The 16,033-nt window shown below is 50.1% G+C and overlaps 1 protein-coding gene across 1 annotated transcript in view; it reads right to left on the bottom strand.

Annotated features, from left to right (window-relative positions):
* The window catches only part of LOC128830152 (disintegrin and metalloproteinase domain-containing protein 20-like), a 211,708-nt gene that overhangs the window by 174,628 nt on the left and 21,047 nt on the right, over positions 1-16,033 (bottom strand). The window contains exon 7 of the mRNA XM_054015911.1: positions 5,821-5,892. Coding sequence (XP_053871886.1) covers positions 5,821-5,892 — 72 coding nt within the window. The remainder of the gene's footprint in view (positions 1-5,820; positions 5,893-16,033) is intronic.

The raw sequence follows: 16,033 nt of genomic DNA, 5'->3' as shown, positions 1-16,033 counted from the left end.
CAGGTACGTGGTGCGTGTTGAGGGCTTCCTACTGCTCAGCAGAATCTGTTGGACAGAGTGCGAGCATTGCTGCTCTGCCTGGGTGAACCATGGAGCAGCCACGCCGTGAGGTGGAGTGATTGCAGGTCGGGGTGACGCAGCCGGCCGTGGTCCTGAGAGATGAGATCCGGACACAACGGAAGCGGGATCGGTGTCTGAACCGAGAGTTCCAACAGTGTGGTGTACCAATGTTGTCTCGGCCACGCTGGAGCGACCAGAATTACCTGTGCCTGGTCTCTGCGCAATTTTAACAGTACCTTGTGGACCAGAGGAAACGGAGGGAAGGCATAAAACAGGTGGTCTTTCCAGGGAAGGAGAAACGCATCCGAGAGGGAGCCCGGAGCTCGACCTTGCAGGGAGCAGAACACGTGGCACTTCCTGTTGTCTCGAGATGCAAACAGGTCTATCTGGGGAAACCCCCACCTCCGGAAGATGGAATGTATGATGTCCGGACGGATAGACCACTCGTGCGTCTGGAAGGACCTGCTGAGTCGGTCCGCTAGAGTGTTCTGGACTCCAGGGAGGAACGATGCCGTGAGATGGATTGAGTGGGCGATGCAGAAGTCCCACAGGCGAATGGCCTCTTGGCATAGAATTGACGAACGTGCTCCTCCTTGCTTGTTGATGTAAAACATGGCCGTGGTGTTGTCGATGAGAACTAACACACATCGGCCACGTAGGAGGTTGAGAAATGCCTGGCACGCCAGGCGCACCGCCATCAGTTCCCGAACATTGATGTGCAGGGCTAGCTGGGGTGCAGTCCACAGGCCCTGGGTATGGTGTTCGTTGAGATGGGCGCCCCAACCCAGAGATGAAGCGTCTGTGACCAGGTGCAGAGAGGGTTGTGGGGCGTGAAATGGCATCCCCTCGCAGAATACATTGTGATCTAGCCACCAGGTGAGGGAGGTCAGGACCGAGATCGGGACCGTGACCACCATGTTCAGGCTGTCCCGATGTGGTCGATATATTGACGACACCCAGGTCTGGAGTGGGCGAAGCCGAAGTCTGGCATGCCTGGTTACGTACGTGCAGGAGGCCATGTGACCCAGCAGGGTAAGGCACGACCTCACCGTGGTAGTTGGGAACGCCTGGAGCCCTTGAATGAGGCTCGTGATGGTGCCAAATCGGTTGTCTGGCAGGATGGCTTGTGCACGTCTGGAGTCTAGAACTGCGCCTATGAATTCTATTCTCTGGGTAGGTTCTAGAGTGGATTTGTCCTTGTTGAGTAGGATGCCCAACTCGTTGAATGTGTGCACTATTATGTGGACGTGAGCTTGAACTTGCTCCTTGGTGCGACCGCGTACCAGCCAGTCGTCTAGGTACGGGAACACCTGTATCCCTTGCCGACGAAGGTACGCTGCCACGACAGCCATACATTTCGTGAACACTCTTGGGGCCGAGGATAGGCCGAAGGGAAGGACTGCAAATTGGTAGTGCACCATGTTTACCACGAATCGCAGGAAGCGTCTGTGAGGTGGGTAAATTGAGATGTGAAAGTATGCGTCTTTCATGTCGAGGGCGGCGAACCAGTCTCCAGGATCGAGGGAAGGGATAATGGCCCCCAAAGAGACCATGCGGAACTTCAACTTTACTACGAATTTGTTGAGTCCGCGCAAGTCCAAGATGGGCCGCAGACCTCCTTTGGACTTGGGGATCAGGAAGTAACGGGAATAAAATCCCCTGCCCCTTAACTCCACTGGAATCTCCTCTATGGCCCCCATAGCAAGGAGCGTGGAAACCTCCTGTATAAGAAGTTGCTCGTGAGAAGGGTCCCTGAAGAGGGACGGGGAAGGGGGGTGGAAGGGGGGGATAGAAGAAAACTGGATAGCGTATCCCCTCTCCACCGTGCGAAGGACCCAACGGTCCGAAGTTATAAGGGACCAAGCACGGTGGAAGTGGGAGAGACGATCCCGAAAGGAGGGGGCTGGATCCTGGGGGATGACTGGGGCGCCGTCCTCGACCGCACCTTCAAAAGTTCTGCCTGGGGCCTGAAGGTGGTCTAGGTGGCCCCTGGTTCTGGCCGGGTTGAGGGCCGGCCCACCTTCTTCTACCACCTCGCCCTCGCCTCCGGGTCGAGTCCTGTCTCTGACGAGGCGGGGGGGGATAGAAGCGCTGAGGCTGCGGCCTAAATGGTCTGCGCTGAGGGCCCACAACATGCATCCCCAGGGAGCGCATGATTGTTCTCGAGTCCTTGAGGCTCTGCAGGCGAGAGTCCGTCTTGTCCGAGAACAATCCACGTCCCTCAAAGGGCAGATCCTGTAGGGTTTGCTGTAGCTCCGGAGGCAAACCCGAAACTTGAAGCCAGGAGATCCTCCGCATAGCGATACCCGAAGCCAGGGTCCTCGCAGCTGAGTCTGCTATGTCCAAGGAGGCCTGCAAGGAGGTCCGAGCCACCTTCTTACCCTCCTCTACCATGGCTCCAAACTCTTCCCTGGACTCTTGGGGAATCAACTCCTTAAACTTCCCCATAGAGTTCCAGGAGTTAAAATTGTAACGGCTCAATAGCGCCTGTTGGTTCGCCGCTCTAAGTTGCAGCCCTCCGGCTGAGTAAACCTTACGGCCAAACAAATCGAGCCGCTTAGCCTCTTTTGATTTAGGCGCTGCAGCCTGCTGGCCGTGGCGCTCTCGTGCGTTCACTGATTCCACCACCAGTGAACACGGTTGGGGGTGGGTATACAAGTACCCGTAGTCCTTAGACGGGACAAAGTACTTCCTTTCCACCCCTCTCGCTGTGGGTGGGATAGAGGCAGGAGTTTGCCATATCGTATCCGCATTGGTTTGTATCGTGCGGATCAGGGGTAGCGCCACCCTCGATGGGGCATCCGCTCCGAGGATGTTCACGATAGGGTCCTGTACTTCCACTATCTCCTCCGCCTGCAGGTCCATATTACGGGCCATCCTACGCAGGAGATCCTGGTGAGCCCGAAGATCTATCGGAGGGGGACCCGTACATGAAGTGCCCGCCACTGCCTCATCCGGAGAGGAGGAGGAAGACGCCTCCGGTGGTACTGGATCCAAGGGGGGGTCCTGATCCCCCTGCTCTTGGGCCGGAGCATCACCTGTACTCGGGTCTATGGTGTCAGGTGGCGTGGACACGGAAGCCTCCATGCCCCCTGGCGGAGGCCGAGAGATGGTGGATTCTGGGGCCCTTCTAACCGAGTGACCCGAGCGAGAGGTCGATGGTATTGGAGCCCCTTGCTCCTGGTGGTACGCCCACGGGGTCCAAAATGACCAGTGAGATGGTCCATGAGAGTGGTCCTCTGCCATCTCCTGCCAATGGCCCAAGTTCCGTTCCTCGGCTTGCCCTTGAGGGGGGTATGCCGATCTCGACAGGTCCTCCGAGGAGTGAGACACCGATCTTGACGGCCATGGCGGTGCCGAGAGAGATGAAACGACCGCCGTGGGCTGCGGTGCCGCACGGTACCGGTCCGGAGATGATCTATCTCTGCGCGGTGCCGGCGAACGGTGCCGGGACCGCGATCGGTGCCGATGACCTCGTCGGTGCCGGGAGCCGGATCTGGACCTCGACGAGGACCTGGAGTATGCCCGGTGCCGGGAGCGGCCTCTCGACGTCGAGCGTCGACCGTAGCGGTGCCGAGAACTACGTCTCGACGTTGATCGGTGCCGACGATCATAGCGGTGCCGAGACGTAGACCGGTGCCGCGACGAAGATCTTGGCCGCGAGTACGACCGGTGCCGAGGTGATATTCGGTGCCGGGACTGCGAGCGGCGTGGGGACCTGCTTCTGGACCTGGACCGGTGCCGAGGTTCCAGCCCTTGTGATGGAGGGCGCATCAAGGCAGGTTTCCCCCTTGACTGGACCGGGCGGGTCAACGGTGCCGTCGGTGCCAGTGGTTGAGGCGGTGCCGGCTCTGTGAGAGCTATCAAGTCTCTCGCCGCCACGAAGGTCTCCGGAGTCGACGGGAGTTGTATTACCGCCGGTCTCGGTGGAGACGCTATCTGCACCGGACTCAACGGCCTCGGTGCCGGAGTCGACAGTGCTGGAGGCACCTGTTTCCGGTGCTCCACCGGCGCACTCGGCTCTACCCCCGGCACTGGGGGAGCCGGCGTCTTCGGTACAGAGGTCCCCGTCTTATGGGCTTTTTTATGCCCCGGGGATAATGACCGGCGCCGAGGTGCCTGCTGCGGTGCCGACGAGGTCCGGTGCCGGGGAGGTTTGTCCGACACCGCCCGCGTTGTCGGCATTGCCGGTGCTGCTGGGGCACTGCTCACCGAGGCGCTAGGTGCCTGGGCCTGGCTCGTAGAAGGAGTGTCCGGGCTAAGTGCCGCCTCCATCAGGAGTTGCCGGAGCCGAAAGTCCCGCTCTTTCTTGGTCCTTGGTCTGAAGGCCTTACAGATCTTGCACTTATCTGTTTGGTGGGACTCTCCCAGGCACTTCAGACAGGAGTCGTGCGGGTCGCTCGTGGGCATAGGTTTAGCGCAGGAGGCGCACTGCTTGAAGCCGGGAGCTCTGGGCATGAGCCCGGGCCCGCGGCCGGGGGAGAAAGGGGGCGACGACCCCCTTAGTCCCCTGGACTATTATAACAAATCTAACAACTTTAAACTACAAACAGTAGAACTATAACTATAACTACAACTGCGAATAACTAATTAAGCTAGGGAGAGTGGAGAACAGCTATGCCGCGCTCCACAGTTCCAACGACCGTCAGGGGCGGTAAGAAGGAACTGAGGGGGCGCCGGGTCGGCTGGGGTATATATTCAGCGCCATGAAGGCGCCACTCTAGGGGGCTCCACAGCCGACCCGCCGGTGTTGCTAGGGTAGAAAATCTTCCGACGATCATGCACGCGGCGCGCACACACCTAATGGAATGGATATGAGCAAGCACTCGAAGAAGAACAGATATTTTTAGTAAAAGTCACGGACAGGTCATGGGCAAAAAAGAAAAATTCACGAAACCATGACCTGTCCGTGACTTTTACAAAAAATATCCATGACAAAATGGGGATCTGTGGGTCCCCACACTGCCTGAAGTGGGGCAGCTGGGACCTGGGGGGGATGCCCCTTTGCCTGGCTATGGTAGTGGCAGGGAACTTGGGAGTTCTCCCACCGTCCTCGGTGACTGGGAGCTCTGGGGGTTCCCCTGGTGACTTGGAGTTCTGGGGGCCTCCAGAGGTGGCAGGGGTACCCCGCAGGTCCCTGCACCTGTGGATGGCGGGGGACCCTGCAGCTCCCTGCCGCTGCAGGAGGCAGGGGCCCCTGAAGCTCCAGGCCTCCGTAGGCGGTGGGGGACCCTGCAGCTCCTGACCACTGCAGGCAGCAGGGGACCCTGCAGCTCCTGACCACTGCAGGCAGAAGTCATGGAGGTCACTGGAAGTCACAAATTCTGTGACTTCCGTGACCTCTGTCACTAAATCGTAGCCTTACCTATAACTAATTGGGTCATCCCATTTACCCTTTTTAAGTATTGGCACAACATAAACTTTCTTCCAGTCTTCTGGAACTTCCCCAGTGTTCTCAGATTTATTGAAAATCAGCATCAGTGTTTCAGCAAATTCATCAGCCAGCTCTCTTAAAACTGTTTGACACGAGTTACTTGGACCTGTTGATTTTAAAATGTCCAACTTTCATCAACTGAAGGGCATATCTATATTTCTAACCAATGACTAAGGAGAATAATTCACATCCTAATCTATACATCAAACTTCAACATTTCATACAAATATTTGACTGGGAGATTTAAGTGCAGAAGGATCACTACTAAAATAGTTTGCAAGTCTGACATTATAATTAGAACAAAACACTATCATTTGATTACTTACCTTTGCTTTGTCTGCAACAAAATAACACTCTAAATATCTGGTAGATGTGTACAAAGTGTTTAGTTCACCTTTCTGGAAGTAAAGACACGTAAAGCAGGGTTATGTACAGTAAATTGAGGTGTTTAAATGCATGTAGAATCACAGAAATACAACCCTGGACCATACCCTCCTGTATTATGTCACTCACCCAAGGGGAAAATCTTACAGAATTATAATTCTTTGACAGGATAACAAGCCTTGAGGATAGGGGGAAGTGTGGTATATCTTGACTTTAGTAAGACTTTTGATACTGCTTCACATGACCTTCTCATAAACAAACTAGGGAAATACAACCTAAATGGAGCTACTATAAGGTGACTGCATAACTGGTGAGAAAACCATTCCTAGAGAGTAGTTATCAGTGATTCAGTTTAGATAAGTGCATAGAGAGCACACTTATAAAATTTGTGGACGATACCAAGCTGCGAGGGGTTGCAAGTTCTTTGGAGGATAGGATTAAAATTCAGAATGATCTGGACAAACTGGAGAAATGGTCTGAAGGAAACATGATTAAATTCAATAAGAAAAAATGCAAAGTACTCCACTTAGGAAAGTTTCAGAGTAACAGCCGTGTTAGTCTGTATCTGCAAAAAGAAGAACAGGAGTACTTGTGGCACCTTAGAGACTAACAAATTTATTAGGGCATAAGCTTTCGTGGACTACAGCCCACTTCGGATATATGCATCCGAAGAAGTGGGCTGTAGTCCACGAAAGCTTATGCTCTAATAAATTTGTTAGTCTCTAAGGTGCCACAAGTACTCCTGTTCTTCTTTTCACTTAGGAAAGAACCATCAGTTGCACACATAGATTCATAGATTCATAGATTATAGGACTGGAAGGGACCTCGAGAGGTCATCGAGTCCAGTCCCCTGCCCGCATGGCAGGACCAAATACTGTCTAGACCATCCCTGATAGACATTTATCTAACCTACTCTTAAATATCTCCAGAGACGGAGATTCCACAACCTCCCTAGGCAATTTGTTCCAGTGTTTAACCACCCTGACAGTTAGGAACTTTTTCCTAATGTCCAACCTAGACCTCCCTTGCTGCAGTTTAAATCCATTGTTTCTGGTTCTATCCTTAGAGGCTAAGGTGAACAAGTTCTCTCCCTCCTCCTTATGACACCCTTTTAGATACCTGAAAACTGCTATCATGTCCCCTCTCAGTCTTCTCTTTTCCAAACTAAACAAACCCAATTCTTTCAGCCTTCCTTCATAGGTCATGTTCTCAAGACCTTTAATCATTCTTGTTGCTCTTCTTTGGACCCTTTCCAATTTCTCCACATCTTTTTTAAAATGCGGCGCCCAGAACTGGACACAATACTCCAGCTGAGGCCTAACCAGAGCAGAGTAGAGCGGAAGAATGACTTCTCGTGTCTTGCTCACAACACACCTTTTAATACATCCCAGAATCATGTTTGCTTTTTTTGCAACAGCATCACACTGTTGACTCATATTTAGCTTGTGGTCCACTATAACCCCTAGATCCCTTTCTGCCGTACTCCTTCCTAGACAGTCTTTTCCCATTCTGTATGTGTGAAATTGATTTTTCCTTCCTAAGTGGAGCACTTTGCATTTGTCTTTGTTAAACTTCATCCTGTTTAACTCAGACCATTTCTCCAATTTGTCCAGATCATTTTGAATTATGACCCTGTCCTCCAAAGTAGTTGCAATCCCTCCCAGTTTGGTATCATCCGCAAACTTAATAAGCGTACTTTCTATGCCAATATCTAAGTCGTTGATGAAGATATTGAACAGAGCCGGTCCCAAAACAGACCCCTGCGGTACCCCACTCGTTACACCTTTCCAGCAGGATTGGGAACCATTAATAACAACTCTCTGAGTACGGTTATCCAGCCAGTTATGCACCCACCTTATATTAGCCCCATCTAAATTGTATTTGCCTAGTTTATCGATAAGAATATCATGCAAGACCGTATCAAATGCCTTACTAAAGTCTAGGTATACCACATCCACCGCTTCACCCTTATCCACAAGGCTCGTTATCCTATCAAAGAAAGCTATCAGATTGGTTTGACATGATTTGTTCTTCACAAATCCATGCTGGCTGTTCCCTATCACCTTACCACCTTCCAAGTGTTTGCAGAGGATTTCCTTAATTACTTGCTCCATTATCTTCCCTGGCACAGAAGTTAAACTAACTGGTCTGTAGTTTCCTGGGTTGTTTTTATTTCCCTTTTTATAGATGGGCACTATATTTGCCCTTTTCCAGTCTTCTGGAATCTCTCCTGTCTCCCATGACTTTCCAAAGATAATAGCTAGAGGCTCAGATACCTCATCTATTAGCTCCTTAAGTATTCTAGGATGCATTTCATCAGGCCCGGGTGACTTGCAGGCATCTAACTTTTCTAAGTGATTTTTAACTTGTTCTTTTTTAATTTTATCCGCTAAACCTACCCCCTTCCCATTAGTATTCACTATGTTAGGCATTCCTTCAGACTTCTCGGTGAAGACCGAAACAAAGAAGTCATTAAGCATCTCTGCCATTTCCAAGTTTCCTGTTACTGTTTCTCCCTCTTCACTAAGCAGTGGGCCTACCCTGTCTTTGGTCTTCCTCTTGCTTCTAATGTATTGATAAAAAGTCTTCTTGTTTCCTTTTATTCCCATAGCTAGTTTGAGCTCATTTTGTGCCTTTGCCTTTCTAATCTTGCCCCTGCATTCCTGTGTTGTTTGCCTATATTCATCCTTTGTAATCTGTCCTAGTTTCCATTTTTTATATGACTCCTTTTTATTTTTTAGATCGTGCAAGATCTCGTGGTTAAGCCAAGGTGGTCTTTTGCCACATTTTCTATCTTTCCTAACCAGCGGAATAGCTTGCTTTTGGGCCCTTAATAGTGTCCCTTTGAAAAACTGCCAACTCTCCTCAGTTGTTTTTCTCCTCAGTCTTGATTCCCATGGGACCTTACCTATCAGCTCTCTGAGCTTCCCAAAATCTGCCTTCCTGAAATCCATTGTCTCTATTTTGCTGTTCTCCCTTCTACCTTTCCTTAGAATTGCAAACTCTATGATTTCATGATCACTTTCACCCAGGCTGCCTTCTACTTTCACATTCTCAACTAGTTCCTCCCTATTTGTTAAAATCAAGTCTAGAACAGCTTCCCCCCAGTAGCTTTTTCAACCTTCTGAAATAAAAAGTTGTCTCCAATGCAGTCCAAGAATTTGTTGGATAGTCTGTGCCCCGCTGTGTTATTTTCCCAACATATATCCGGATAGTTGAAGTCCCCCATCACCACCAAATCTTGGGCTTTGGATGATTTTGTTAGTTGCTTGAAAAAAGCCTCATCCACCTCTTCCACCTGGTTAGGTGGCCTGTAGTAGACTCCTAGCATGACATCTCCCTTGTTTTTTGCCCCTTTTAGCCTAACCCAGAGACTCTCAACACTTCCGTCTCCTATGTCCATCTCTACCTCAGTCCAAGTGTGTACATTTTTAATATATAAGGCAACACCTCCTCCCTTTTTCCCCTGTCTATCCTTCCTGAGCAAGCTGTACCCATCCACACCAACATTCCAATCATGTGTATTATCCCACCAAGTTTCAGTGATGCCAACAATGTCATAGTTGTATTTATTTATTAGCACTTCCAGTTCTTCCTGCTTATTCCCCATACTTCTCGCATTTGTATATAGGCATCTAAGATACTGGTTTGATCTTTCCTCCCAGTTTTGTCCTGACTCTCCTTTCTCACATATAACATGGGAACTGAGTGCCTAGAAAGGAGTACTACAGAAAGGGACCTGGGGGTTGTGACAGGATCCCCGTGCTGCAGCCTTGGACCGTGGGACTGCTGTGCTCCCTGAACTCTCTCCAGCCTGGGCTGTCTCTCACAATGCCTCGCTAGTGATCAGCAGCAACCCCCTCCAGGCACTGTTATCACTCAGCACAACCACATGTCGAGCCCAACACCCAGATAAATTGCATGAATACTCCCAGAGCCACTCATGAATCACACAGAGAAAGGCACCAGCCCAATCCCGCCCCCACAGCTCCATATGCTGGGGCACCATATCTCAGGAATATACCATCTTGCACTACTCAAGACGAGCAATGCAGATTTATTAATTGGTTCACCACTTCTTCAATGGAAAGTGGATATACACTAGCCTTTGCAAAACCTGAGCAGATTTGCCACACACCTCATACAAAGTCACTGGTAAAGATAAACAGTAAAACAAATGTATTGACTACAAAAGATAGATTTTAGTGATAGGCAAAAAGTCAGAGTTAGTTACCAAAAAGAAAAGAAAATATAAGCACACAATCTAAACTCTCAATCCTATTAGACCGGGCAACATCTAGATTGAGCAGTTTTTCTCAGCCCACTGGATATTTCAGTCCATAGTATACAGATTTCACCCTTGAAATCTGGGCCAGTCCCCTCAGTTGGAGTCTTCAGAGTGTCCTTGTTGCTTGCAGCATAGGTAAGTGCAGGAGAAAGGCCAAGCATGGGCCCCCTCTGTTCAGTTTTATACCCTCAGTCCATGTGCTTGGAGAACACAAATCCAGGCATGTCTGGGTGGGCATTGCTGAGTCTCCAGGCAAGGTTGAGCAATTTCCGTGGTGTGGCCTCATGCAGGTGAGTAATTGCGTTGTAGCTTCGTTGCTGGACAATGGTTGTTGATGAGTTGTTTGACACCCCGCCTGGATTTTGGTTACTTTCCTTGCTGTTGCCTCTGGGGAGCTAATATCTGGCTGCTTCCCCAACTTAGAGCATGTTTTAGTGACAACCATACAACACAATTCTCATAACTCCATATGTATTAATGATATACATATACAGACAGAGAAGTAACTTTCAGTACATCATAACCTTTCCCCTGATACCTCACATGGAATGCTTTTATGCAATATCACAATTAAATACAAATGAAGAATATGGGGGTTACAAGATGCTCTCCCAAGGTATAGAATGTCACAGGGGTCATAGTGGATCACAAGCTAAATATGAATGAAGTACTGTTGCAAAAACAGCAAACATCATTCTGGGATTTATTAGCAGGAGTGTTGTAAAAAAGACATGAAAAGTAATTTTTCCACTCTACTCCAAGTTGAATAGGCCTCAGCTGGAGTATTGTGTCCAGCTTTGGGTGCCACACTTCATGAAAGATGTTGACTGTTGCAGGGAAAGCGCACTGCATCCTGTCTTTGGGCGGGGTGAGGGTAAATATTTCACTGTGGCTGTGTCTACACAATCACCCCTTGTCTTGGGGTAGTGTGGCCTTGGGGCAAAAGTCAATATAGCCACCCTTTCTCTCAGGGTTGCATGGCCCAACAGCTAGAGCCATTGTACGCCCTCTCCCACAGGGCTGTGGGACCTAACCAAGTCAGTATGGCTAGCCGGTTCAGCTGGGTGTATGGCCAGCAGCAGTATGACCTCCCGGTTCAGGAGGGCTGTGTGGGCCTAGCGGCCAGGGTCAGTAGGGCTGCCGTCTCTTAGGGCTGTATGGCCCAATGGCCAGAGTCAGTATAACTGCCGCATCAGTAGGATTGTATGGCCTAGCGGCCAGAGTAAGTTGGGCTACCATCTTCAATAGGGCTGGGTGGCCTAGTGGCCAGAGTCAGTAGGACTACCCTTTCTCAGGCCCAATGGCCAGAGTCAGTATAACTGCTCATTTTAGTAGGGCTGTGTGGCCTAGCAGCCAGAGTCAGTAAGGCTGCCTTCTCTCAGAGCTGCGTGGCCCAAAGGCCAGAGTCGGTACACCTGCCCACTTCAGTAGGGCTGTATGGCCTAGTGGCGGGTCAGGGGAGTAGGCCCCCACCTAGGGGTGGCGACCGGATAGGGGGACCCAGGCCCTCCCTGCTCCACCGGGTCCCAGTTCAGGGCCCTGTCAGAGGCAACTATTCTCGGCAGTGGTCAGTGGGGAATCTGCCCAAAATATATTGACACCACTCATCACAATGACCTGAGCTACTTCTTACCCTGTCCCTGGCGCAGTGGTTCTGGCATCTCTGGGGTCTCTGGACTCTTCAGTCTATGTGGATTGGTCACTCCTTGGGCGTTCTCCTGGGTCTTGGTGTCTCTGGCTTCTGCCATCTCGGGCTTCAGCTGCTCCTGGATTGGAGCTTGCAGCATGCGGTCCTCCCTCTTCTGCAGTCAGCCCTGAATAGGCTGAGCTGCTCCCTTTTATACCTATTTCCCAGTCAGAGTATGCCCAGCAGGGCCAAGGGGGTGTGTCCTCCTCAGCCCAGAGAGTAGAATTAACCTTTGCAGTACCAGTGCAGGGCAAGCACATCCCGTCACATGGACAAATTGGAGAAAGTCCAAAGAAGAGCAACAAAAATGATTACATGTCTAGAAAACATTACCTATGAGGGAAGATTAGAAAAAATTGGTTCATTTAGTCTGGAGAAAGGAAGACTGATGGGACACGATGACAGTTTTCAAGTACATAAAAGGTTGATTCAAGGAGGAGGGAGAAAAATTGTTCTCTTTAACCTCTGAGGATAGGACAAGAAGCAACGGGCTTACATTTCAGCAAGGGCAATTTATGTTAGACATTAGGAAAAAACTTCCTAACTGTCAGGATGGTTAAGCACTGGAATAAATTGCCTAGGGAGGTTGGGGAATGTCCATCATTGGAGATTTTAAAGAGCAGGTTAGACAACACCTGTCAGGGATGGTCTAGATAATACATAGTCCTGTCATGAATTCAGGGGACTGGACTAGATGACCTCTTATCCCTTTCAGTCGTACAATTCTATAATTCTATGATTCTCCAAAATACCATTTTTTTTTTGGCACCAACACTATAAATTGGAAAAGAATTGCATGAAGTGTAACAGCACTGGGTAAGTGCTACTATAAAAATATAATCATTTTCCTTTGCTAATAGGCTTCTTTAGAGCAGTGGTTCTTCATGTTTTTCCACTGGGAAACCAAAACTACCTGCAGTTGCTTGGTGTAACCCACCAAATCCCACAATCCTTCATGCACAGAAGGACTAAAGTCCAAATAAGAAGTTAGTTTTTATGTCCTAAAACTGGGTGAAGGCTGGATGTGGTGCTGGTGGGTCAGCATTCTTGGCTGGCCTGAGGGTCCCCCACCAGGACCCTCTGTCTTGCCCTGTCACATAAGCCCCTCATTCCTGGGCTTGGGTCAGCCTCTGTCGAGGAGGGGATTTTTGTACCACTGCTGCTGGAGTTCTCCAAACCATCTCCAGTCTTGTCCCAATATTACTGGGTGGACCAGAGTGGTCACTAAGCTGACTCGGCAAGTCTCAATGTGGCTCTGTACTTCCAGTTGCACTTTTCTCATGGGGTAGGGCAGCACATCCCTGTGGATGTACTGGAGGTAGATAGTGGGGTCCCACCATGTAAGGGGACTCCAGAAGGCTAGTCCACATGATTGTCTAATTACATCCAGAATCCATCACGCCCATACTTTGGTGCCATTGACGCATACTGATAGCAACATCTTAGTCGGGCCCTGTTTCCAGGCTCGGGTGACTGCTATCTATGCCTACCCATAACTGGAGTCCGCAAACGGGCACTCCCCCTGAAATGTCCCTGCCATCCACATTCGAAGCATTTGCCCTTTGGGGTCATTGTTGGCTGGCCTGCCTCTCATGCAGTGGGTCCTCCTGATGGGGCATATCCCCCTCTTTGTGGGCCCTGGTCCCCCCTTCCATTCTGCCTCTGCATTTAGGCCTCTCCCTGTGGCCAGGGGCACCTCCTAGGATAACAGCTGATGTAGATGTTCTCAACCTTCCTTCCTAGCCCGGCCCCTGCTAGGGGTCAGAATCTTCCTTTCAGGGGCACTGCCCTTGGTGTCAGTGAGGCCAGCCCCTCAACAGACATGTAGATCTCCATTAGAGTCATGGCCTCTGCCAGGGTCGCATTGGATGGTGCTTCACCCACTCCTTTGCCGCAGCTGGGAGAATATGGATGAACTCTTCTAACACAAGAATTTCCACCACCTGCACTATGGCCTGTTTTTCTGGGTCTAAGCAGTGCCACTGGTCCTTGAGACACTGGGCCACCATGCAGGGCCAGGTATCTCCCTTTAATAAACCTCCAGTAGAACATATCAGGGTTGATATCTAAGTAGTCGAGTATGGTTGCTTTTACCTTGGTGTTCTCTTGTGCTTCAGTGGGGTCCAACCTCCAATAGACCAATTGCACAGGGTTGGTCAAGTATGGGGTGATCAGGGTGGCCCAATGTTCTGGTGGCCAATGTGCCACGGTGGCCACCCATTCAAAGGTGATCAATAAGGCTTCAGAGTCACCTCCAGGGCCCATTTTCATGAGCCAGATGAGCAGCTCAGTGGGGAGGGCATGTTCTACAGGCCCAGGAGCTGTGATGTGCATGCCCTCTGGGGCTATAATAGCATTGCCACCTTCTGGATCAGGTGTTCTTGTTTTGCTTGGTGCTGGGCTGCCAGCTCCCAAATTATCTGTTGTTCCTGGGTGGCAATCTGTTGCAGTATCTGTCCTTGCTGTTGGTAGTTCTCCAAAATCCATTTAAGTAGCTTTTCTATATCCATGGCCTCTTTAAATCATTCAATCAGTGGTCCAGTGGTCCTTTTAACATGGCTGTTGCCCATGTTCTCCACCACATATAGGAGGGGGTGGGTTTGGGTCCAATCCCAGCAACATCACAAGGTGGCAGTACTCTGAGTTATGTCACCTAGCAGTGAGCATCAATGGCTGGGAGTAAGGAAACTCAGCCCCTCTCTGCTCCTTTGGGTTCCAACCCAGAGCCCAATGAAGCAGTAATTCAAAAATGTGCAGCCTAAGAGTTGGATGCATCTATGTCTCCTCCCTGGGTCACTTCCTATCCCAGATTCTGTTCCTCTGTTGGTGTCACTGGTTTGCCTCTGAGTCCCTTCTGGAGTTCTCTCTGTCTGTGATCCAAAGGATTTTCCTCTCGCATTCACAGCTCATTGTTGCTGATCTCCGCAATTGAAAGGCCTGTGGCAGCTTGGCATTGAGGACTAGGCCCAGCTGCATGGGGCCTCGGGGGCTTCTCGCCGGAGCCTGCAACACACAGCTGCTCTCCTGCTCCATTCACCCAGACTGAGTTAAACTGCTCCCTTTGAGCTCAGCCTCCACCATGACCATGCCCACCCGGGGTGGCTGGGCAGAGCTTTCTGGGCCCAGAGCTGCTCCTTAATCCTTACTTCTCCAGTGTGGGGTTTACACCCCCATCACAGTACCCCACTGAGACCAAGACTGTGGTCTTCCAGGGGAGGAGATTTAGTTGTGGGTAGCAGAAGGGACAGCAGAGAATTTTAGCTATTAGCAAGGGATTTACCACAAGAGCTTGCATATGCCAGAGGGATTTCTTTCAGCCAATGTCTAAACATGTCCCACAGACCATAACCTTATCCTTGGTTTTAAATCTTCTGTCTTTCCCAGGGACTGTTTATTGGATGTTTGAGGGTCTGGGTCCTAACAGAGTCTAGTGTAGACCCAGTACCCTCTCTTTCCCAGAGTGTTAGGCCTTCCCTAAGTGAAACACATGGGGGGAAGGGGATATCCTTCTTTTGCCAGATGGAAGTGGAATACTGGACTTTATCTGACCCTGAAAAAAGAAGGGAACTGACAACATTTCTAGAAAGAAATCAGCAAAGGGAAATAGAGCTGGGATTACCAACTGGGGCATTTAGGCACACAATGAATAGATTCCATGAGGCTGACAAACTACTTCCTTCACAATCAATAGATAGGAATGCTTTTAGTTACCAGATTTATGGATGGATAAACAGAATTAATTTGTTCCCCTGACTACAAAGTGAATTTCCAGCACAACTGAGGTCACTTCCGACAATGAGTTTGAAAAATGGGCCTAACATGCATAACTAAGGGCTGGTCCCCAGTTCGAACCAAGATACGTGAATAATGTAGCTGAAGTCGAATTATCTTAGTTCGAACTTAAAGGTACTTACCACGGGTCCACATGTGGCAGGCAGGCTCCCCCGTCGACTCCGCCTACTCCTCTCGCGGAGCAGGATTACCAGCGTCGACGGTGAGCACTTCCGGGATCGATTTATCGCGTCTAGACAAGATGCGATAAATCGATCCCAGAAGATCGATTGCTTGCCGCCGAACCAGCAGGTAAGTATAGACGTACCCTTAGTATGTTCCACCTGGGGGATGGTCAATTATTTTTTGTGACGGTCCAAATTTCTTGGTCAAGATATAGTCAACGTCC

The sequence above is a fragment of the Malaclemys terrapin genome, chromosome 1, assembly GCF_027887155.1.
Source record: "Malaclemys terrapin pileata isolate rMalTer1 chromosome 1, rMalTer1.hap1, whole genome shotgun sequence".
Classification (NCBI taxonomy): Eukaryota; Metazoa; Chordata; order Testudines; family Emydidae; genus Malaclemys; species Malaclemys terrapin.
The sequence above is the reverse complement of the archived record's forward strand: the minus strand, read 5'-3'. Positions and strand labels throughout refer to the sequence as shown.